The sequence below is a fragment of the Trachypithecus francoisi genome, unplaced genomic scaffold (genome assembly GCF_009764315.1).
Source record: "Trachypithecus francoisi isolate TF-2019V2 unplaced genomic scaffold, Tfra_2.0 Lachesis_group4, whole genome shotgun sequence".
Taxonomy (NCBI): Eukaryota; Metazoa; Chordata; class Mammalia; order Primates; family Cercopithecidae; genus Trachypithecus; species Trachypithecus francoisi.
This window is the reverse complement of record NW_022681469.1, coordinates 152330126-152356049: the sequence shown is the minus strand read 5'-3', so window position 1 is coordinate 152356049 and position 25924 is coordinate 152330126. Positions and strand designations below refer to the sequence as shown.

The window sequence follows — 25924 nt, the reverse complement described above, 5'->3', positions numbered from 1 at the left end:
CACACAGCTGCCTCTCCCCAGCTCTCTCCCCTCTTCCTAGCTGCCTCCAAAAACATGAAGCACTCCCTTGTTAACTCTGTGGTGAGATTTTAACAAGTCACAATGTTATGTGGTCCCTAGCCCCACCATTTCCCAAATCCACTCAGCCCAGCTCTTCCAGGCCTTTACTCTGATTTCTCTTATAGAGGCATTTCAGGGACTGTTGCCACAGGAGGAAAGGGCTGGGAGAGAAAGGCCCCTTGCTCTTTTAATGTGGAGGCCTCCAGCTGGGAGGGAGGAGCTCTCCCCTCTAACTCCCTAGAGCTCCTCCCCATCACAGGGACACTGCCTTTTTGCTGCTTTAGCCTCATCTGGGCTCTCTGTGTTTTCTTCTCGAGAGTGGCCAACTTGGGTGTCTTCACATGCCAGGGTCAAGGACAAGGTCAGTGAACTATGCTCCCTTCAACCAGTTATGCCCAGTTACACTGACCTGGTACCCTGGATAGCTGGTGTGAGTAAGCTGGTCCAGTGATCCTGCCACCTCCAGTAAGCTCTGATTCTAGATTCACTCCCTGCTCCAACACTCACTGTGTGTGAAACCTTGGGCATGCAGCCAGGCCTCCCTGAGACTGTTTCTCAACTTGAAAGTATGATGGGAACCACACCTACCTCACTGGGCCTCCTGAGGACTCAGTTATACGTAGCCGCCACCATTGTTCTCATCATCATCTCTCTCGGGAAGAGCCAGGCACAAGCACTCTCAACTTTCTTTTCTCCTTTGAAGCTCATCATTACCCTGTGAGGCTCACCATCCCTACCTTTTTTAGATAAGAAAACAGAGGCCCAAAGAGGGCAGTGACTTGCCCCGGGCCCTACAGAAGAGGTCGGCTCCTCCCCACACCTGGAGGCCCTGTCCTAGCTGACTTTACCCCACAGCCCAGCACTATCCCTGACTAGGATCCGATCTTGGTTCACTGTGCTTTTGTAGGTCCTCAGGCAGGCTCAGCTTTGGTGGAAAAGAGGGTGTTTTGGGAGGCCTGGGTGAGTGGCACCTCTAACCAATCTGCCAGGCCCTCAACTCTCAGTCTCACTGAACCACTCCATTAATTGGAAGCAGACCCAAAACTGCTTCACAGACTGAAGGTGATAATTGTCTGCAACCAGCTGGTGCAGCTGCATCTTCTGGAGGAGTTTGATCTCCTGCAGCTAAAGGGAAAGACAGGATGCTGAGACAGGGCCTGCAGCATACACATAACTATAATTCAGAATGTAATATATAGACACACACGTAAATATAATCAGAAAGTGATATAATCTTATATGCAAGGTTAAATACAAATGTCTCTCAGGCAGGGCCAGGACCCCAGCACAGGGAGGAATCTGCCTGAAAAAGGTGCAGGCAAAAACCTGTCACTCCTGCCTCATTCAGCCCAGTGTCTGATTACATCATCTGTCACTCAGGGTTTAAATGGGTGGGGCCTGGAGCCCTAGCCAATCAGTGGTGCTAGCGTGAAATTGTCCAATCAGGTGCGCAGCTACAGACGAAGAGGCGGCCTCTTCAATATGGCGGGGCCTTTGTCTCCTACCTCCCGGGCTCTGAGCCCAGTTCCCGTCTCCACTGTTCCATCGCCTCCGCTCCTGGAGCTCCTCGGTGACTCTACCGTAGCTTCTGTTATCCCGTGATCTGCAGGTACTGGGAGATCCATAGGGAGGACGGCGGAACATCCGGAGGCTGGGAAATGGTGAGTGCGTGGAGTGGGTGTCCCGACAATGGGGAAGAGGGTGTTTGAATCCGGCCGGAACCGGCTGCGGTTGTATCTCGGCCTTCTAGCGGTAGGCTCTGGAGTTTTCAGCTCCGAGTCCCCGCGGGCACAGCTCAGTCCTCATTTCCCTCCATCGCAGATGAGGGGCTGAGCCAGCAGCCAAAACCGTACCTCTTGTTTTGTCCATAAGCTCGAATTTCCCCCCAGTTCAGGGCCCTTTCTGGGCAGCTCTGTGCCGCAACCTCGAGTCTGCCTCCTCCAGATTGTGCGGGGATGATGGGAGCGTCATAAGACGAGAATCCTCATTAGGGTCTGGAGTTCCTCCGTGGAAGAAGCAGTGGGCCTTGGGGTCCCTAGTCCCTTCTTTCTCCTTTTAAAAATAAAATTGTGGCCTCCTTTTTTTTTTCCAGACAGTGCCTCACTGTGTTGCCCAGGCTAAAGTGCATTTCTTCTCACTGCAGCCTCCACCTCTCGGGCTCAGCTGATCCACTCACCCCAGTCCCCCAAGCAGCTAGGACTAGACGGGTGCGCCACCACGCCTGTTTTTGTTTTTTGTTTTTGTTGTTGGTAGAGACGGGCTTTTGCCATGTTGCTCAGGCTGGTCTCGAACTCCTGAGCGCAGGTCTCAGGTGATCCGCCCGCCTCGGGCCTCCTAAAGCGCCGGGATTACATACGTGAGCCACCGCCCTAGCCTAAATTTGAGGCAACTTTAGGATATAGTTTGGGTGTGTTTTCCAGCCCAAATCTCCTATTTAAATGTAATCCCCCATGTTGGAGGTGGGGCCTGGTGGAAGGATTATGGGCGCGGATTTCTCAAGAATAGTTTAGCACCATTCCTTTTGGTATTGTCCTCCCAATAGTGAGTGAGTTCCCTGAAGTTCATCATTTAAAAGTGTACAGCACCCCATCTTGCCTCCTTTTCAAGCTCTTGCTTCACCTTCCTCCGTGATTTTAAGCTTCCTGGGTGGGGCCTCCCCAGAAGCAGACGCTGGTGTTACGCTTTCTATACAGCCTGTAGAACCATGAGCCAGTTAATCCTCTTATAAGTTGCCCAGTCTGAGGTATTTACAGTAATGCTGGAAGCGATTAATACAAACAGTTTATTTGCACAAACAGCAATTTATGAATCAGAGAACACCCAGCTATGATTTGTTGTTTGGGGCTCAAAGGAGGGTCTTGGAACAAAAGGCTTTTTTTTTTTTTTTTTTTTAAGAGGTATGAGGAAGCAAACCAGATACAATATTTGATTGGTTCCAGTTACGTATTGCATTTGCAGCCCTCCGGTGGAAATGTCCTGGTTATGTAATTAGCTTTTTATTGGCAGCTTGTGGTTGGTTAAGCCTAAGGTTTTTTGTTGTTGTTGTTTTTCCTCACAGTTAGTAATTTACAAAAAATTCCTTTGACGAAGTTAGGTTTCCTTAGGCAGAATCCCAGGGCGCCATGGCCACTTCAGCCTAATTGCTAGCTATGTAATTATTTTAATGCTCCACAGGGTCGTTGGTTTTCTCTGCATTTTTCAAATGTTTGGCAAGCAGGGTCTCAAATCTAAAACTGTTCTGCCAGCCTAACTGTTCTAGGGACTGTAGAAAATTCTACATTTCCAATTTTTTTCCCACGTTCCCAAATGCCAACTATCCCTCTCCAAATCACATTATGAACTATCAGTTCTTTATTTAATTTTAAAACGGATGTGGCATTTTAGTTGTTTATTTTTGTTTAACAGAGCCGTGGGTGGCTCTTTTTAATATATTCGTCTGTTTCTTAATATTTCACAGGACAGAAAAGCAAAGAGTAATCACCTGACACTCTGCGCATCTCCTCTCATCTTCTCTAGGCACCCGCGCCTTCCCAGAATGTCTTTGGAAAACTTTGCAGGGTCGTGTATCCTCAACCACTCTCCTGTATTTTCCTGGTTCCAAGTATTACAACTTTTTGGGGATGATCCAAGACACCCACAAGGACCATGTCTCTTGGAGTGTCTAGCAAACACTAGCCCCTGGGTCATCTCCTTTCACAGAAGAGCCGGAGGTATTGGGTGGAGCCTCTCAGGGGAGCAGCTGGAGGCCCTAGTGCTGAGGACAGTTTCCTGATTTACCCTTCCTCTAAAAAGCTAACCGCTTTAACATTAAGATTTTTTCCCTCTCAACCCTAGTTTTCTTTTCTTGCAGACAGGTTGGTGGTCAACCAATCAGGTGCTGGTATTGAGGGGAAAAGGCACAAACGCATCTTGCACTGTGGTTTCTCTCAGACTTGTGAAGGAGAGTAACTGTCCCAAAGTACAGGAAAGATCCACCCTAGTGAGGGAGTGTATAAATTTGCAAAGCAAAATACACATCCGCCACACAGTGTCTTTTGGGAGAGTGATGATGAAATACTTGAGTGAGCAGAATGGGGGTGGGGAGAATCTCTCAAGTGATTGACACTTGAGTCTAATACATCTATGTTCCAGTCAGCACTACTTCTCCCCGTGTTTGTCGCCTTGAATATGTATGTTCACTCACTTCAGCTTCAGTTTTTCATTAATTGTATAATGGATTTTATCATTGGAGCTTGAAAGATTTAAAAAAAAATGTTTTCCAAGAGAAAAGAGGTGGATATAGAAAAAAATAGTTTATATTCCATTGGTTAAAAATTCTCATTTACCTTTTATATTTCGCACAGTGAGTGTAGTAAGATTCTGAGGTCTGTTCTATTTAGCATGATTTCAAACAGAATCCCAGGGCTTAGCTTTGGGAATGCTACCTGGGAAAAGACATAGAGGAAATGTCTCTCTCATGATGCCTGCAGAAAAATAAATACATATCTACAAGAAAATGTAGTAGATTAACACGTAAATTACAAAACATTCATGAAAACATCAGTTTCTGTCTTGTGCACAGTGGAGAATTTGTGACAGTGGCCAACTCATTTTTTAAAAAAATTTCTGCTTCATAGGAAGTATTTATGTGTATACAATAAAAAGGTACTTCCTACCATACATACATATCTTTGCTCAGGTAATATATATGATCTAAAGCAATATGATTGTCTAGTATAATCGTAGCCAGTGAATCTGTAGTTTTTTTTTTTTGAGCTGCAGTGGATGTAACAGTTTTATCAGTAATTTTTTCTAAGCTTATAAAAATATTTTTAATCATATGTTCATGGGAGGTGACTACCTCACCAAGGCAAAAACATTTTTTCCAATAAAATGAATGAAGCTGTTTTTTGAAAGCCAGGCAGATAATTAACAGATTTTTTTCAAATAGAATCTTAATCTAAAACAGATTGGTGGCCATGCCTGTGGAAAAGTTAGAATTTGTCCAGTGCTGGGTTTTTTCAGAGCTATGTATAGAGAGAGCAGTGACCAGATATTTTAAAAGACATTACCCTTCAATTTAGTGGCACAGGTACTGGCCAAGAAAATCTGATAGGGTTCCTTCCAACAAACTTGGGAGTAAATCTTTTTCTTCATAAAAAGAGAAAATCAAATTTTATTTTTATAGTATTAATATTAAAGCTAATTTTAGGAAAGCATTATTAACAGATGTATTCAATCTCAATCAGCTTTGACCGTACAAGATAAGATTTCTATAAACCTTTTATAACCCCTTAAAATTTTATTTTTCTCTTTCTTTCTCCAGCTTTCTATATCCATTAAGTTTACCTCATTTTCTTTATCTTTTTTCTTTCAATTTTACATACTTTTTAAATAACCTCTAAACTCAGCAAAATTGCCTTTTCTTTAAGAAAAACCACATCCTCACGTCTGTTTCTAAAATATTTTTTTCATCAAGAAACACGTTTTATTTTCTTTGTACTCTGTATGTAAAGTTGTTTCTCTCCTTAACAATAGTTTTAGTTATTATATCTTAGGCAGAATTTTAATTTTTAATAATCTTAATTTATAGTGAAAGCCTGAGAAGTAAGCAATTTTAACTATTAGTCATGTACTAAAATTTTACAAATATATATTTTATACTTTTTAGAAACATAGGATTTTAAATGGAAACATTTTTATTGTGGAATAGGACATACTAACAGATTTTAAACTTATATTTAAAAATTAGTATCTTAGCATTTTATCTTACTTGGGGATAATTTAGATGTTTAATGAATAGCCATCATTTAATGTAACTTAACAACAGTCTGCGAGTGTAGTTTCCATAAAGATTTGAGAAACTAAACACATTACAAAACAATTAGTATTGTAAGTTTATAAACTTTTGTCCCATTTACATGTTTTACTTATTTATTCTTAACAATTATTTTTGTAAAATTTCATGAAACAGACTAATCTACTCATCTAAAGTTAAACTTCCTATTATCCATTTTTATATTACCATGTTGGGCAAGCATCATAAAAGCGATAAACTTAAAGTTAAATATATACATATTTTGCTGAGAAGTCAGAAGACATTGTTTTTTATTAAACCAACAATGTTAAAGTAGTCATGTTTACCAAAAGATTTACTCAGTTCACATATTCTTGAAAAACATTGGGCTTATTTTTTAATTCATGAGCAGTTATCTTTAAGTTAATTCAGTACCGTGTAGATAATATACAAAGACATTTATAGACATACATGTAGACACAACATATAACTTACTCATGTTTCTATCTAAAAGCCCCAGAGAGGGAGTTCATTGTAAAAGGTAGTAGAGCTTCAGACCTCAAAAGAACCTGTTTACCCACAACTCTGGGGGCTTCATGAAGAAAAACAGAGGCACCCTGCCAAAAAGGAGAAGCCTATGGTGCTTTATCTGTGTTCTTCAAGGGGTCTCAGGCTGCTAGAAGTTTCCTTTAGTTGTCCTCTATAGTGACAAAAGGTTTTAAGTGGAACATGAGACACATAGAAGGAAATGGAAGAATTAATTCCAGAGGAGACAGTTTGAGAAGATTTTGTTTTCCAAAAAGCCAGTAAAGTTCATTATCCTTGGCAAAAATCATGTCGGCAAGAGAAGAAACAAGCACATAGAGATACTAGTTTAGGGAGAGAGAAATTCAGCTAACTAAAGACCTTATATAGGAAAACCACAGGCCTCAAATATGTGTGCGTATGTATGTATATGTATGTGTGTGTGTGTGTGTGTGTACATATATAGCCTGTCAATTTTAAATAAATGGACTTTTGACTGTAGAACATTTAAATTTTTTAAAATTATTCTCCTGCCTCAGCCTCCCAAGTAGCTGGGATTACAGGTGCCCACCACCACGCCTGGCTAATTTTTTGTATTTTTAGTAGAGGTGGGGTTTCACCATGTTGGCCAGGCTGGTCTCAAACTCCTGACCTCGTGATCCGCCTGCCTTGGCCTCCCAAAGTGCTGGGATTGCAGGTGTGAGCCACCGTGCTCAGACAAAAACATTTCTTTACTTGTCTTTTTCTTTCTAAAATTTACATCAAGAAGGAATTTTGGAGATGGGGCATTTTTGTTTCCTGGAGGACTAGGGTAATCACTATTCAAAGCTGTTTCTCTTTGAAATTTTTCAGTAAATAGTTTTCTTTTTTCCAAACCACAGTATATGGTTTTATTTAGTTCCAGAGAGAAGACTAAACAAACAAAACAACAAAAGTTTCTATTACACTCTAAATATAAACTGAAATTTTAAATTAAAGGCATACCTGAAGTAGTGACTAAAAACCAACAAAAACATTCATGAGGCCAAATCCAAGAAATCCTGTATGACTATAAAACTTCAAAATAACAAAAAAATTGTAGCTCTTCTATAATCAAAACTTATCCTAAGAACAGCTTACTGCAAATGGGTTGAAATCTATATTTTCAGGCCACATTTTTTAGTATCTCAGCTTCTCAGCTTACCAGCTACCTGCAAAGGCCAGACACAAGATTTTAAGAAATGGTTGGTAAAAGAGGAGAACAAAAGCTGTCTATGGGAGTAGACAAGTTTGCAAATGTGGACTCCAGAAGGTCAAGAGCAAAAATCAAATAATAAAAACAAATACATTAGTAATTAATTATTATGTATGTAATGTTTTTGCCTAAGCTAGAGATAATTCATTGAGAAATAAAATTTTGAGGTTTGGTCTAAAAATACTTTTTTTTTTTTTCTAATTTGATCTCAGCTAGAATGCTGTTTTGCTAATTCTCTGGATGTTAACATTTCAAATCCATGGTAAGATTTACATCTCCGAGAGACTGAGAAAAGACTGGAGAAAGTTAAAATATGTATTGTAAATCCTGCAGCAAAGTCAAACAGGCAGTTTGAACATGTAAAAGGTTTTTTTTTTTTTTTTTTGAGGAAGTGAAAGAGCCCTCTTAAAATGTACTTTGAAATCTCTTATTAGAATTTAGCCAGGCAAAACAGAAAGAAGGCCTTTCATTAAATTTCATTCTAAAACCTGCCTTTTCCAATTGCACATGGAAATATATTAATTTAGAAATGTCAAAAGACCTTCATTTTCCTCATTGCATTTTGGGGTCATCTGAAGTCATGTCGGTCCATTTACTCAGGAATTTGCAAGATGATGCTCCATAGGTATTATACATAAGTTCAGCTTATGTTTCTAAGGGATGTTACCTAGAAGGAAAAGCATAGTTTTGATGATGAGTTTTCCATAATTTAGAAACTTTTCAAAGGTGATCATGGCCAGAGCAGTGTGCCAGGTCTAAGTGTGCTGTGTATGAGCATCACTCCTCCAGGTGTCACCCAAGAGTTGCTGATTGTAGTGCTGGGTGAGCAATGCTTATGTTTACCTTCCAGCTTAGTTAAAAGTTTCTGCAGGTGTTTTTCTTTTGGAAAGACCCTGTGAGACTGGTACACATCATTGAAAATCATCCTAACACCTCTACGAAGTCTCAAGTTGCCTAGAGCACCCAAATGAGTCAGATAAAGAAATTGCCTTTTCTCTTTGGGATGAGAGAATTCACTCCCATGTACCTTTTGGTTTGAAGGTCCCAAAAAGTCAAGTTCAAATTAGAAGCAATAGAAAACAGCTGTGTTTTAAAAAGCATGTTACCTAATTTAGAACAAAAGAAGTAAAACCACCAGGGCTAGACTGCCAATATTATGACCCAGATTTTCTATCTTGAGACAGAAGCAGAGAAAGCAGTTAAAAAAATTGAAATTAAAAATCTAACTTTAATCAAAAATGGAAATCTTTTTTCTAGAAAGTGAGGGTTGAAAAGAACAGCTCAAGCAAAGTCTTGACCTCACGAAATAGTAGGAAGATCTGAAATCAGGAGGGTTCACCCCTTACACTCAATGATGTACTGGGAGCTGGAAGAATATAAGGGCTTCTCATTGGCTAGTTTCTGAGTTCAAGAGGGATGTTGGATGGTTGGGGGTGTCCCTCTGAATCCTGCTCACAGCACCACAAATGTCAATCTAAAGGAAGAAGCAGGGGCAAAAAAAATAAAATTTTAAAGAATTTACTTGAGCCAAGGTTTGGACAGCTGCCTGGAAGACTTAGATGCATGTTACCTAAGATATGAACTTTGGCCTTTTTAATACGGATTATAAAGTAAAAAGCAGAATAAATAGTTGGCCATTGTCAGGAATTCTTGTTAGTTTGCAGAAATAACATTGACTAATGATAAGCTATATGTTGTTGAACTACAGTCTATGAATTATGGCAGAATAGTTAGGTTAATTTATAGCCACTCATGCCATCAATAAGTCTAGATTTCACCTAGCAAGTAGCTTCAAGAAATAATTATTTAGCTTAAGGATGTAGATGGGGAGTGATATGGTTTGGCTGTGTCCCACATCTCATCTTGAATTCCCACGTGTTATAGGAGAGACCTGGTGGAAGGTAATTGAATCATGGGGACAAATCTTTCCCTTGCTGTTCTCCAAATAGTGAATATGTCTCATATCTGATGGTTGTTTATAAACAGGAGTTCCTCTGCACAAGTTCTTGTTTTTTTGTTTTGTTTTGTTTTGTTTTTTGTTTTTGTTTTTTTGCCTGCTGCCATCCACATAAGATATGACTTGTTCCTTCTTGCCTTCCACCATGATTGTGAGGCCTCCTCAGCCAGATGCCCAGGCAGAAATTTGCTGCAGGGGTGTGGCCCTCACGGAGAACCTCTGTTAGAGCAGTGCGGAAGGGAAGCCTAGTGGAGCTGTGAGAAGAGGGCCACCATCTTCCAGATCCCAGAATGGTAGATCCATTGACAGCTTGCACCATGCACCTGGAAAAGCTGCAGACCTCAATGCTAGCCCATGAAAGCAGCCAGGAGGGGGGCTATACCCTGCAAAGCCACAGGGCGGAGATGCCCAAGGCCACTGAAGCTCACCTCTTGTATCAGTGTGACCTGGATGTGAGACATGAAGTCAAAGGTGATAATTTTGGAGCTTTAAGATTTGACTGCCCTGCTGGATTTTGGGCTTGCGTGGGACCTGTAGCCCTTTTGTTTGACCAATTTCTCCCTTTTGGAGTGGTTGTATTTACCCGGTACCTTTACCCCCATTGTATCTAGGAAGTAACTAACTTGCTTTTTGATTTTACAGGCTCATAGACAGAAGGGACTTGTCTTGTCTTGGATGAGACTTTGGACTGTGGACTTTTGAGTTAATGCTGAAATGAGTTGAGACTCTGAAGACTGTTGGGAAAACATGATAGATTATGAAATGTGAAGATACGAGATTTGGGAGGGGCGAAAGACAGAATGATATGGTTTGGCTGTGTCCCCACCCAAATCTCATCTGGAATTCCCACATGTTGTAGGAGGGACCCTGTAGGAGGTAATTGAATCATGGGGGCAAGTATTTCCCATGCTGTTCTCTTGATAACGAATAAGTCTCATGAGATCCGATAGTTTTTAAAGAGAAGTTCCCTTGCACACATTTCTTTTTTGTTTCGCCTGCCGCCCTCCACGTAAGATGTGACTTGTTCCTCCTTGCATTTTGCCATGATCGTGAGGTCTTCCCAGCCATCTGGAACTGTAAGTCCAGTTAAACCTTTTTCTTTTGTAAATTGCCCAGTCTCAGGTGTGTCTTCTTCAGCAGCATGAAAACAGACTAATACAGGGAGTGGGTAGGACATGACTGCTTCCTCATTTTTATGCCTCTGGGCCTAATAATTTAAAGGTTGCTCACATCAATCAGATAAAAAAGTTGTATCTAATTTCTCATTGTTAATAGATTATGTGTATCCAGCACAGGGGTGGAAGCAATAAGGGGAGAAGGCTGTCCTAGAACACACACCTGGGCATAAATACATGAGCTGCCAAGCTTTGTGGAGGAGGCACAGCAGGATTTAGTATATGCAGAGACTCTCTCAGTAAGCAGCTGTTTTGGGCTGTTTTGGACTTGCAAGGAAAGCCATGCCCTGGATGCAAGGGTAGCCTTCCCTCAATGCTCACCCATGTCTGAAAGCACACCTCAGTTTCTGGTTGGTCTATGCAGTGACAGAAAAACTTATCTTCAGGTTTGTCTTCAAAAGGAGAGAAAGACAAGATTGCTTAGAACTTCAGGACTTCAACCTGCTGGGGTAGATAGAGACCAATATATGTTTCTTACTACAATCACATTCTCGCACTGACACAGCCCTTTATAATATGCTATGACCAAGGCTCCATACAGGCACACAGAGGTCTCTCTTCCTCTATCTTAAAAGCTGCTGAGGCCGGGCGCGGAGGCTCAAGCCTGTAATCCCAGCACTTTGGGAGGCCGAGACGGGTGGATCACAAGGTCAGGAGATCGAGACCATCCTGGCTAACATGGTGAAACCCCGTCTCTACTAAAAAATACAAAAAAAACTAGCCGGGCGAGGTGGCAGGCGCCTGTAGTCCCAGCTACTCGGGAGGCTGAGGCAGGAGAATGGCGTGAACCCGAAAGGCGGAGCTTGCAGTGAGCTGAGATCCGGCCACTGCACTCCAGTTTGGGCGACGGAGCAAGACTCCGTCTCAAAAAAAAAAAAAAAAAAAGCTGCTGAATGTTCTGATAAGATGGTGGCATGAGGCTATTTACCCTGTGCCCTATAAATAAATATAGCTGCTCTGTCTGTTATTTTGCTATGATAAGTCACAGGGAATAACCTCAGAAATATTTCTTTAACGTTTGTAAAGCTCTGTTACATGGTATAGTCACAGAACTGAGTTTGCAGGGTTCAAAGTTAATGCTTAGGTATTTTGTATATTCTCTTCTAATTGGATTGCACAAGAGTGTTTTTTACAACATCACTGCATATTGTGGAATTTTTTTACAACTGAGAGGTAAAAATAGGTATCTCTCTGTAGTCTTAGTGTACATTTCTATTTCTATATTATTTTCAAATTTATAAGCCAACTACCTTTATTCATCAACTTTTTGTCTATTATGTTAAATACCTAAAATTGTGTTAAAATCGTTATCTCTAGGATGTTACAAAAATGTTTAGCTTATTTTTGTGTCTTTTAAGGTCTTTTAAGGTTGTACTTTTATGTTTTACATACTTCTTTAAAATTTTCTCCTAGATGTATTTATTGTAGCTTTGGTAATGTCATCTTTCCCCCCTCATTATATTTGTTAAATTTTCATTGATTTTCTATATTAAAATTATAAAAAATAATATTATAGAATATGCATAACATAAAATATATCATTGTAAGCCATTATTAAGTGTACATAGGCCGGGCGTGGTGGCTCATGCCTGTAATCCCAACACTTTGGGAGGCCCAGGCGAGTGGATCACCAGGTCAGGAGTTTGAGACCAGCCTGGCCAATATGGTGAAACCCTATCTCTACTAAAAACTACAAAAAAAATTAGCCAGGCATGGTGGCACGTGCCTGTAATCCCAGCTACTCAGGAGGCTGAGGCAGGAGAATCTCTTGAACCTGGGAGGCGGAGGTTGCAGTAAGCCGAGATTGCACCACTGCACTCCAGCCTGGGTGACACAGTAAGACTCTGTCTCAAAAAAAAAAAAAACAAACAAGTGTACATAAAGTGACAATAAAGTACATTCATACTGTTTTGCAACCATACCCACCATTCATGTTCATAGTTCTTTTTGTCTTGCAAAGTTAAAACTCAGTGTTAATTTCCCATTCTCCATTGTCATAACCACCATTCTACTTTCCTTCTCTGTGAATTCTACCATTCTCAATAAATTATGTAAGTGGAGTCATACAGTATTTGTTCCTTTGGAATTGGCTTGTTTCAGTTAGTATAATGTCCTCAAGGTTCAGCATGTGTAAAATTTATTTTTCTCTTTAAGGATTAATATTTCGTTACATGTAAGTAACACATTTTGTTTATTCATTGCTGAAGACGTGGGCTGCTTCTAGCTTTTGGCCATTGTGAGTAGTGCTGCCATAAACACAAGCATACAAATATTTCTTCAATCCCCTGCTTTTAATTCTTTTGGATATATATTTAGTAATGAAATACCTGGATCATATAATTTTATGTTCTAAACATAGAAGAACGTACATTTTATGTTTGTTTGTTTTTCAAGAAATATCCACATTGTTTTTTATAGTGGCTACACCACTTTACATTTGCACCAGGAATTAAAAATCATTCTAATTTCTCCCTCTTCTTTTTACCGCTTGTTCTTCTAGGGATTATGCTGTTGTTTTTCGTATAATAGCCATTCTCATGTGTGTGAAGTGGTATCTCAATATGATAGAACATTGATTTTTTTTTACTTTTTTTTTTTTTTTTTGAGACGGAGTCTCGCTCTGTCGCCCAGGCTGGAGTGCAGTGGCCCGATCTCAGCTCACTGCAAGCTCCGCCTCCCGGGTTCCCCCCATTCTCCTGCCTCAGACTCCGGAGTAGCTGGGACTACAGGCGCCCGCCACCGCGCCCAGCTAGTTTTTTGTATTTTTTTAGTAGAGACGGGGTTTCACCATGTTAGCCAGGATGGTCTCGATCTCCTGACCTCGTGATCCGCCCGTCTCAGCCTCCCAAAGTGCTGGGATTACAGGCTTGAGCCACCGCGCCCGGCCAGAACATTGATTTTTATATTTATTTTATAAACAGGTTTATTTTTTATGCTGCCACTATGCTAAATCTTGGTATTTGTTGACTCTCTTGGGTTTCTAGGTATTTGTATCATCTACAAATAGAAATTGTGTTTTTATTTTTTTCCTTTGGGAATCATGTTTGATAAGGCCAGGCACTGTTCTAAGAAGTGTTAAGATAGTAACTCGTGACATCAAAATACAGTGTGAACAGTAGTGAAGATATAGACATTTCTAAAATTACGGCTGAGAATGTGACAAAAGACATCTAATAGAGAAGAAAGTTGGCTTTAAAAAGGGCCTGAAACTTATTCCCACAATTAAAAAGTCAACTTTTATAAGTTACACAGCCTCTTTGTGTCTCACAGCTTTCATTTGTGAAATAGAAATAACAGATTACTTATTTTATTGTTGAGTATGTTAAGAGACAGAAGTAATATCCTGACTTGAAAATTAAAATATTTATTAGTGTAATTAACTGAAATAACAGTAATAAGAATATGTCAGTTATTGGAATAGTTTAGATAATAATTTAGTAGGACCATCAGCATTTTAATTCTATAAAAAATGTACATCTTTCTGTTTACTGTTTACAAAACTACTTAGTCACTCTGTTACTTACTAAAACTTCCTAATTCTTAGTAAGGCCTTTCTAGGGCCACCTAAAATAAACAAACAGAAAAATACTATTCATAATAGCAAAGACATGGAATTAACCCAAATTGCTTTCAAAAGTAGACTGGATAAAGAAAATGTGGTAGATACATACCATGGAATGCTATGCAGGCATAAGAAGGAAAAAGATCATGTCCTTGACAGGGACATGGATGGAGCTGGAAGCTGCTATTCTCAGCAAACTAACATGGGAACAGAAAACCAAACACTGCATCCTCTCATACTAATAAGTGGAAGTGAATGATGAGAACTTGGACACATTGGGGGAACAACATACCCTGGGGCCTGTAACGGGGTGGGGAGAGAGTCAGGAAGAACAGCTAATGGGTGCTGAGCTTAATACCTGGATGATAGAGTTTGATCTGTGCAGCAAAGTACCATGACACACACGTATGTAACAAACCTGTACATCCTGCATATGTACCCCGAAACTTAAAAGTTGATTTATTTGTTTATTTTATTTATTTATTTATTTTTTTTTGAGACGGAGTCTCACTCTGTCGCCCAGGCAAGAGTGCAGCCGCACGATCTCGGCTCACTGCAAGCTCCGACTCCCGGGTTCATGCCATTCTCCTGCCTCAGCCTCCCGAGTAGCTGGGACTACAGGCGCCCGCCTCCATGCCCGGCTAATTTATTTTTTGTATTTTTAGTAGAGACGGGGTTTCACAGTGGTCTCGATCTCCTATCCTCATGAGCCGCCCGCCTCAGCCTCCCAAAGTGCTGGGATTACAAGCGTGAGCCACCATGCCCGGCCAAAAGTTGATTTTTTAAAAAAAGTAAAAAAATAAATACCTAAGAGCAGGGGTATTTGTGGTACAAAAATTCATAGTAAACACATACACACAAACTATTGGAAAACAACATAATCTTATCTCTTAATGCAGTTATATTCTGCTTTGTTACTTATATATTATAAAATATAGATTCATGGCATCATTGCCAAAGGCTTCCATCTATTTCTACCACATATCCATTGTTGCTGATTTGTTCTTTTTTTTTTTAATTTGTTCATTTTCCAACAAAACTGGGATAAATATATCTTCATGCTCATGTTATAATAATTTCTGACAATATACCCTGAGTTACTCAAAAGGAAATGGAGTTGTTTTGCTGATGTTTTTGACACTTGGGTCCATCATCCACAACAAATAACATAAGAGGAACCAAGGACACGTGTAGGCCTGTGAGTCACTCAGCATGTGTCAGGCAGGCCCTGGGCTGAAGGGAGGTTCTGTTCTACTGCACACAGACTGTCACACTGTAAATTGTTCTGTGATTCCATGTTTCCCCCAAGGTCAACAGGAACTGAGGACACATAGGAAATAAGTTATGAGGGCAGATTCCTTCTCCCATTTAGCTACCAGCATGAGATTCCGCCCCTCCCCGGACACATGCACACCATGTAATAATGTGCGCACACACCTCTTAGGGCCAATCTCCATGCTCACAAATTGCATCTACATTTTCTTTGCCCTCGAGTTTTCAGCCAAATACAGGTGCCTAGAGGACTTTAGACTTACCCCTGTCCCCAGATCCTAAATCTGTGGCTATGATCTGCTCCATCCAGTCAACTGGGCTTCTGAGTCACCTGATCATAGTCTCTTCTACCTACATAGACACAGAAATAAGCCAGAGCCTAACCGTTTCTGAGTCACTATCTGTAGCACAAATGATTCTTTTCCCTAACTCTGGACTGTCCCCTGCCCATAGGTCCTGTGAAACTAAATAATTCAAAATGTAGGCTGTTTGATACTCTAAATTATTCCGGGCCTTAAATGAATGTAAATACAAGATTTGGGTAATGTGACAGGCAGCTGTAACAAGGCAGCTCTCACCTTTGTTTTTCTGTTTATGGATTACACCTACGTCTACAGCTGCATTCTTTTGTCAGGTGTTGTAAATGGCTGAAGTGCACCATGGAAGACCTCTTTCCCCTTCACTATTGACTTTCATTGTAGATTAACCTCCCTCTTACCTATGGCTATTGCACTGTCTTAAGATGAAATGTTAAAATACACTCTTAGGTTGAAAAGGAAAGAAAAACCAGTTGTAAAAAAAAAAAAAAAAGTTGGAAAAATACACTGTAACTGATTAATTTTTTGCAAATCTTAAACCAGGCTTATGGCCAGGCGCGGTGGCTCAAGCCTGTAATCCCAGCACTTTGGGAGGCCGAGACGGGCGGATCACGAGGTCAGGAGTTCGAGACCATCCTGGTGAAGACGGTGAAACCCCGTCTCTACTAAAAAATACAAAAACTAGCCGGGTGAGGTGGCGGGCGCCTGTAGTCCCAGCTACTCGGGAGGCTGAGGCAGGAGAATGGCGTGAACCCGGGAGGCGGAGCTTGCAGTGAGCTGAGATCGGGCCACTGCACTCCAGCCTGGGCGGCAGAGCGAGACTCCGTCTGAAAAAAAAAAAAAACCAGGCTTGTATAGAAAACGTTGTCATCTTGTTCAATTTCTTTGTTTTTTTGCCTATAGAAATAAGAACTTAACTTTCAGCTATGAAGCACTCATCTTGTTTCACTAGAGCCATTGTCTCCTGGGTGACTGTTTCTAGCTTTTCACTTGAATAAACTCTAAAATTGGATTTTGAGGCTTTGTTGATTATTAAGATTATTTCACATTAACAGTTCTTCATAGCATCTTTCTTCTGCCTTTACTTCCTGACTAAACCCTCTTTCATGTGAAAAATTATACCCAATACCACTCCTCGGGTGCCTGATTCAGATGCCTACTGGAAATCAGATGTCCATGAATTCAAGGTCGTGGCCTTAGACTTGGCTATTGTAAGGGCAAATACAAATTAGAAATACCAGACTTAATTATCCAACTTGAAGATAAGACATTTTGCTCTCCTTTTAAAAAATAATTTTAGAAAAGTTTTATATGTAAATTTATTTTGTGTCTATTAAATACATGTACATCATTTAAATAGGTAAATAGGACTTTGTCAGTCTTCTTAGAAATGTCTTTCTGTAGGATCTGGAAACCATTGCATTGAAATGTAAATGGTTTACCTTTCTATCAGACGGTAGGTAAATTCATAAAATATTATGAAGTCAAGGAAAGCTTATTTTGCTTTTGAGTATAGCCAATTTAAATTTTCATTGAATATACCCAATATACATGTAGGCTTCTCAATTACCCGGTTAATTTAGGATGAACTATATATGACAAATTATGCTGTTAAGTCTTCTACTTAGACTAAATATGGTGATTTTTATTTCTGCTTTTGTAATCTTAGTAGATTGCCTATGATGGATATCACATTGTGGTTTAATTATGTAAAAAAAAAATAATTTTCTTTGTCTTCTACCATTTTAGAGTATCTCTGAGGTTGGAGATAATTTTGTTTTTAATTATGTTTCCCAAACATAATTGTACAGAATTACCAGACAGGATATAAACACAGGAGGTGTTCACAAGGCTTTAGTTCAGAGAGGCTTTTCTCTCTTTGTCTTGCCCCCAGATCTGCAGGCAGAATATTTATCTGCGTATTTTTAATACACAGTCCCTTCCAGAGCAGTTCAGCCAGATTTGTAGAAAAATAGCTTCACAGCATAGCAATCAACCATTCCAGCTCCATCTTTCAATGCACTTTGCACCTTCAGACCTGAAAGTAATTCCAACACAATGGGACCCTGAATCTCAAATCTTTAGCCAATGGGCTAATGTTTTGTAAATTTTACCTTTTCAGAAAACTAACTTTTCATTATGTTTCTTTTGAATTTTTGGTTTTAGATTCATTTATGTCTGCTATAGTTTTTATTGTTTTCTTCTAATTTTGGGTTTGGTTTGCTCTTTTCTAGTTCTGTATGATACATCATTGGTTTATTTGGAGATTTTTTAAAACTGTTTTGATGTAGGCACTTACTGCTATAAACCGTCTTAGTCCTTCTTTCATTGCATTCATAGTTTTGTTATGTTTTCATTTTCATTTGTTTCAAGAACATTTTAAATTTTTTTCTTTCTTTTTTTTTTTTTTTTTGAGACAGAGTCTTGCTCTGTCGCCCAGGCTGGAGTGCAGTGGCCAGATCTCAGCTCCGCCTCCCGGGTTCCCGCCATTCTCCTGCCTCAGCCTCCCGAGTGGCTGGGACTACAGGCACCCGCCACCTCGCCCGGCTAGTTTTTTTTTTTTTTGTATTTTTAGTAGAGATGGGGTTTCACCATGTTAGCCAGGATGGTCTCGAACTCCTGACCTCGTGATCCGCCCGTCTCGGCCTCCCAAAGTGCTGGGATTACAGGATTGAGCCACCGCGCCCGGCCTTAAATTTTTTTCTTAATTTCCTTATTGGCCCACTAGTCACTCAGGGGCATATTTTAATTTCTCTGTGTTTGTATAGTTTCCAAAGTTTTTTCTGTTAGTGATTATTAGTTTTATTCTATTATTGTCAGAGAAAATACTTGATATAATCACATTTGGGGGGAGATTATTTTGAGAGTTATTTTGTGACCTAACTCATGGTCTATCCTTGAGAATAGTTCAGGGGCTGAAGTGTAGCATTTGTATTCTGTAGCTTTTTGATGAAATGCTTTGTAAATGTCTATTAGGTCTATTTGGTTCATAGTGTAGATTAAGCTCAATGTTTATTTGTTGATTTTACTATCTGGATGATCTATCTACTGCTGAAAGTGAGTTGTCGAAGTCTCTGTTGTATTGGGGTTGATCTCTGTCTCTTTAGCTCTAATATTTGCTTCATATATCTGAGTTCTCCAGTGTTAGGTGCATATAAATTTGCAGTTGTTGTATTCTCTTGCTGAATTGGCCGCTTTATTATAATAACTTTGGTTGTCTCTTTTTATAGTTTTTGTCTTGAAGTCCGTTTTATTTAACATAGCTCTTCCTCTTTTTTGGTTTCCATTTGCATGGAATGTCTTTTTATGTCCCTTTATTTTCAGTCTTTCTGTGCCTTCATAGGTGAAGTGTATGTCTTGTAAGAAATAAAGTGTCAGGTCTTGGGGTTTTTTTGTTTGTTTGTTTTAACCCATTTGGCCAATTTGTGTCTTTTGATTGGGGAGTTAATTTATATTCAGTGTTGTTATTAATAAATAAAGACTTATACCTGCCATTCTGTTATCTGATTTCTTGTTGTTTTGTGGTCTTTTCTCTCTCCTTTTCGCTCTCCCATTCATCCTGTCTTTCTTTTAGTAAAGATGATTTTTTCTAGTGGTATGTTTTAATTTTTTGATTTTATGTATGCGTGTCTATTACAGGTTTTTTTTATTTGAGGTTACCATGAGGCTTGCAAATAACATCTTACAACCCATTATTTTAAACTGATGGCAACTTAACCCTTATTGTAAAAATGAATAAACAAGAAAGCAAAGAGAAAACTAATAAAAACTACAGTTTATCTCCCAACTTTTTAACATTTTATTGTTTGTATTTATATCTTATACTGTCTATGTCTTAAACTTGTTGTGGTTAGTATTTTTAATAACTATAACTGCCTCAAAAGTAGAAATATGAGTTATGGCCTTGAGGTAGAGAGTTATTATTTTTAATAATTACAAGTAGTTATAGACTAATCTTTCAGTCTTCTCAAAATATAAGTAGTTTACACACCACATATATAGTATATATAGCTAGAAAATTTTGTCTTTGTGTCCTTCATATACCAGTGAGTTTTGTACCAGATGTATTCTTATTGATCATTAATGTCCTGTTTGTTTAGATTGAAGAACTACCTTTAGCATTTTTTGTGGGACAGGTCTGGGGGTGTTAAAATCTCAGCTTGTTTGTCTTTTTTTTTAATGGTAGAAGGATATTTTTGCTGGATGTATTCTAGGATGAAAGTTCTGGCCTGTAAGATTTCCACTGAAGAGTCCGCTGTCAAACATACTGGTGCTTGTTTGAATGTTATTTGTTTCTTTTCTCTTGCTGCTTTTAGAATCCTTTATCTTTGACCTTTGAGAGTTTTATTAAAGATCTTCAGGTCGTCATACTTAAGTGAATTGTGGTTGGTATTCTATAACCTTCTTGTACTTGAATACTAATACTTTTTTTTTTTTTTAGGTATGGGAAGTTCTTCTTATTCTTTTGAATAAACTTTCTACCCAGAACTTTTTCTCTACCTCCTCTTATTAAGGCCGTATTTCTTAGAGTTGCCCTCTTGAGGCTTTTTTTTTTTTGTCTCATCTGACTATCTTTTCAAATAACTAGTGTTCAGACTTACTAATTCTTTCTTCTGCTTGATCAGTTCTGCTGTTGAGAGACTCTAATGCATTCTTCAGTGTCATTTGAATTTTCAGCACCAGAATTTTTGCTAGATTCTTCAAAATGATTTTAATCAATTTATTAATCAATTTATTGGATCAGATTCTGAATTTTTTTTGTTGTTGTTATTTTGAATTTTGCTGAGCGTTTTTGAATTTCCTGTCTGAAAGGTTACATATCTCTGTCTCTTAGGATTTGCACACTAGTGCCTTATTTAGCTCATTTAATGAGGTTGTGTTTTCCTGAATAGTCTTTGTGGATGTTCATTGATGTCTGGGCATTAATGAGTTAGGTATTTATTTTAGTTTTTGCATTCTGGGCTTTTTAATACCTGCCCTTCTTAGAAAGGCTTTCCAAGTATTCAAAGGGAATTAATTGAGTGTTGTAATCTAAGTCTTTGATCATTGCAGTCATATCTGCATTAGGGGACACCCCAAACTGAATAACACGGTGATGCTTGCAGACTTGTAGAGGTACGACTTTGGTGGTCATAGGTAAGATCCAAGAGAGTCTGTGGGTGACCAGGCAGACTCTTTTTCTATTTTTTTACATTCTACCAAATAAATGGAATCTTTCTCTTTCTCCATGCTGAGCTGCCTGGAGCTGGGGTGGGTGTAACACAAGCACCCCTGTGGTCACCATCACTAAGACTACACTAAGTCAGACCCAAAGCCAGCACAGGACTGGGTCTCACATAAGGCCCACAGTGACCACTACCTAGCTGCTGCAGATATTCACTCAAGACCCAGTTTCTCTTCAGGAGGTGGTGAATCCAGCCAGTCTCATGTCCTTTCCCTCAGGTCAGTGATCCCCACTCTATTACCCACCCTGGGCTGGGGGTAGCAAAATGCCATTTGGTAGCAAGAACATGGAGTCAGAAACCTTAGGAATCTACTTGGTGCCCTATTCTGCTGTGGCTTTGCTGGCACTGAGGCCATGAGACAACATCCTTCCTACTCTTTTGTCTCCTTTCTCAAGCATAAGAAACCACTCCCCATGACCACCACCACCCAGAGCCCACAGCAAGTACTTCCAGGCTACTGCTGATATCCACTGAAGACCTAAGGGATCTTCAGTCAGCTTGTGGTGAACTCTGCCCAGCCTGCTTCTTTTGCTTCAGGGAAGTGAGTTTTTTTCTGGCCTAGGGTAGTTCCAGAAATGTCATCCAGGAGCCAAGGCCTGAAATCAGAGACCTCAGGAGCTGTCTTGTTATAGCTACTCCACTATGGCTGAGCTGGTAATCAAGCTTCAAGACAAAGTCTCTTCCTCTTCCCTCTCTTTTCCTCAAGCAGGAGTCTCTCCACATGGCTGCCACAGCTTGGACTGCACTGCACTGGGTCTCACCCCCTGAAGGGATGCAGCAAGTACCACCTGGTTACTGCTGATGTTTATTCGTGGCCCAAGGGCTCTTTAGTCAGCAGGTGATGAATCCTGCCAGAACTGGTATCTTCCCTTCAAGGCAGTGTGTTCTCTTCTGGCCCAGGGTATGTCTAGAACTGTCGCTCAGAAACTAAGTCCTAGAATGGGGGCCTCAGGGCTTTTCTGGTGCTGTGTTCTACTATGGCTGAGATGATGTCCCAGTTGCAGGACAAAGTTTTTTTTACTCTTCTCTCCCCTTTCCTCAAGTAGAAAGAAAGATTTTCTCCTGGAGCTGTGAACTGCGCTGCCTGTACCTGGGGTAACGGCAATGCAGGCACTTTCTTGGCCATCCCAGTTGACATCTCACAAGGTCACATGCACTTCAAGTTTTCCGGCTCTGAGCCTAGCAAAGCACCCAGTGGCTTAGACTGCCTTTCAGGTTTATTTAGAACCCCAGAGTGCTTTAGCCCATGGTGGTGGGGCTACCTGAAACTCAGGTTTTGATTACTGAAATGGACAATTCCTCTTTGACTAGGGCTAGTCTGAGTGCTTCCTCTGTAGGCTCTGGCTGAATTCTGCCCCATGCTGCTTTCTGCTGTGACAGGCAGCACTGAGTTTTACTGCAAACTCTCACAATCACTGCACTCTCCCTTCTGTAAGCACATGGATTTTCTCTCTGCCAGGCTGCACTGCCAGGGAATGGAGGAGGGCTGCTGTTGGCAATTAACGGCTTTCTTTTTTACCCTCTTCAGTGCCTCTTTGATGCTAAAACTAGGTCCTGTGATCACTCCCCAGAGTTTTTGCTCTTATGAAGATGCTTCTTATTAACTCAAGATGGATTAAAGAGTTAAATGTAAAACCTAAAACCGTGAAAACCCTAGAAGAAAACCTAGGCAGTACTGTTCAGGACATAGGCACGGGCAAAGACTTCATGACTAAAACACCAAAAGCAATGGCAACAAAAGCCAAAATTGACAAATGGGATATAATTAAACTAAAGAGCTTCTGCATAGCAGAAGAAACTTTCATCAGAGTGAACAGGCAGCCTACAGAATGGGAGAAAAGTTTTGCAATCCATCCATCTGACAAAGGGCAAATACCCAGAATCTACAAGAAACTTAAACAAATTTACAAGAAAAAATCAACCCCATCAAAAAGTGGGCAAAGGATGTGAACAGACACTTCTCAAAAGAAGACATTTATGTGGCCAACAAACAAAAAAAAAGTTCATCATCACTGGTCATTAGAGGAATGCAAATCAAAACAACAATGAGATACTATCTCACAGCAGTTAGAATGGCGAGCATTAAAAAGTCAGGAAACAGATACTGGCGAGGATGTGGAGAAATAGGAACACTTTTACACTGTTGGTGGGAGTGTAAATTAGTTCAACCATTGTGGAAGACAGTGGGGTGACTCCTCAAGGATCTAGAACCAGAAATACCATTTGACCCAGCAATCTCATTACTGGGTATATGCCCAAAGGATTATAAATCATTCTATGAAGACACATGCACACGTATGTTTATTGTAGCACTATTTACAATAGCAAAGACTTGCAACCAACCCAAATGCCCATCAATGATAGACTGGATAAAGAAAATGTGGCACATATACACCATGCAATACTCTGCAGCCATAAAAAAGAATGAATTCATGCCCTTTGCCGGGATGTGGATGAAGCTGGAAACCATCATTCTCAGCAAACTAACAAACAGGAACAGAAGAACAAACACCGCATGTTCTCACTCATAAGTAGGATTTGAACAATGAGAACACATGGACACAGAGAGGGAAACATCACACACCAGAGCCTGTTAGCAGATGGGGGCAAGGGGAGGGAGAGCATTAGGACAAATACCTAATGCATGTGGGGCTTAAAACCTAGATGATGGGTTGATAGGAACAGCAATCCACTATGACACATGTATACCTATGTAACAAACCTGCACGTTCTGCACATGTATTGTAGAACTTAAAGTTTAAAAAAAAAAAAAAGTTTAACCCAAAATTAGAGATTACAGAACATGGGAGATATTTGTAGCTTAAATTTTGCTTAAAACTGATGTTTCTTCATGACTAGACTCATATTAAGTTGACCCTTTTTGTGTTAATGTTGATAATAGCACAACATCTTGTATCCTTTGTTAATCAACACCTGATACAAATTTCTTTTAATATATTTTTAATATATTTTTCACTCTAGTTAATTATTTTTATCTTTATTATTGATAGGTATCTTGGGGAGTTTTATCAAGTGATGTGCAAGAACAAGATTAAACCATATTTAATCTGATAGCTCTTCTTTCTTCTTACCCTCTCTTTGCATATAGCTTGCTATGGAAAATGAAGGCTCTCATCTTTCTTTACTGGTCAAATAAACTAAAAACCTAGGCCGTGCCACTTACAGAATTTTTGACAAAATATTCTTGGGCTAGAAGCAGTGATATCACTGGCAAACTTCTTAGAAATTTGGAAACTCAAGCTTTACCCTAGATCTTCAGAGTCAAAATCTAGGTTTTAACAAGATCTCCTGTTCATTGCTGTACACAATAAGATTTGAGAAGTATGCTTTTACTTCACCATGAAGTTTTCATATGGGAACTATAGACAGCTTATCTTGTATTATGTAAATATAGCATTAAGAAATGTACATGCCTGTGTTAATGTCCTTTATTTTATACAGTATCACCAAGAAAAGTATTGCACATACACTGGTTTCATGATCTTATTCCATCTTTTCTTAGAGGTAAAAATACAGTAGAGGATATTTCTGTGCTAGAAAGTATCCTATTGAATAACTCCAGTAACTCATATAAGTCAGAACCAGCTCTCTTTACTCTCATTTTACCTGATGTCAAATCAAGAATTCTTTCTATGGTCACTTGGTAAATATGTTTTGTTTTCCAGGGAGTGTTGACATTCAGGGATGTGGCCATAGAATTCTCCCCAGAAGAGTGGGAATGCCTGGATTCTGCTCAGCAGTGTTTATATAGGGATGTGATGTTAGAGAACTACAGAAACCTGGTCTCCTTGGGTGAGAATAAATTCAATATACAACTCATATTCTACATTAAATATTTTATTTTCTTCTTTTTTTTTTTTTTGAGGTTCTGCTTTGCATAAATAAGTTTCAGAATCCTGCTTCAAAAAGAAAAAATTGGGTATCTGTTGAGGTAGAAAATATAATCTTCAAGATGTTTCATCTTAACATTAATCTTTCCCTTTTTTGAGCCCATCTGTATACTTCAGTCTAAATTAGCAGTGATATCAGAAATTTAGTAGCGTGAAATATTGTTACCCACACCTAAAAATGCATTTTTCACGCTGATTTTTGATTCAGTATTACTGGGCGATAGAGCACAAATTTAAAATACTTCCTAAATATTCTAAAGTTTCTGTTAGGAAACAGTATATTTAAATTAATTTTCTAGAGTCTTCTATAATGTTCTTTCTTCTCTACTGAGCACAGTACTAGATTCGTAATCGGATTATCCTAGCAAGAGTCATGTTATTTTTTTCTAATAAAACAGGTCTTGCTATCTTTAAGCCAGACTTGATGGCCTGTCTGGAGCAAAGAAAAGAGCCCTGGAAAGTGAAGAGACAGGAGGCAGTAGTCAAACACCCAGGTAGGTGGGAGTGAATGAAGCAAATGACACAAATGACGGAACCCAATGTCAAAGAGGAAGCCAGACCTTTGCTTCCAGAAACTCTGCTCCAGTGGAAATAGTTTCTGAGAAGCCTTCATTTCTTTCTCTCGCTTTAACATAGGGACATTTTTTGTCCCATTCTTGTGAATTTTCCAAGCACTGTACTTCCCCTTCAGTAATGTGTGTGTGTGTGTGTGTGTTTTGTTTTTGTTTTTAGTTTACAGTAATAATGAAAGTCTTTCATGGCTTAAAAGAAAATGGGTGATTTGACTGCTTTTCCATTGCTTTGGGGAAACAGCAATATTTGTATTTTTGAGAAACTCTATATTAAACCATTTTTTAAGTTCTCTTTTTGGATAATGTCTAAATATATAAGTTTTGGGGATATTGTAATT

General features: G+C 39.5%; 1 protein-coding gene across 1 annotated transcript in view; it reads left to right on the top strand.

Annotated features, from left to right (window-relative positions):
- The window catches only part of LOC117073559 (zinc finger protein 736), a 55847-nt gene that overhangs the window by 6673 nt on the left and 23250 nt on the right, over window positions 1–25924 (top strand). Inside the window, exons 3-5 of the mRNA XM_033194602.1 lie at window positions 378–1721; window positions 24790–24916; window positions 25413–25508. Coding sequence (XP_033050493.1) covers window positions 1719–1721; window positions 24790–24916; window positions 25413–25508 — 226 coding nt within the window. The 5' untranslated portion in view covers window positions 378–1718. The remainder of the gene's footprint in view (window positions 1–377; window positions 1722–24789; window positions 24917–25412; window positions 25509–25924) is intronic.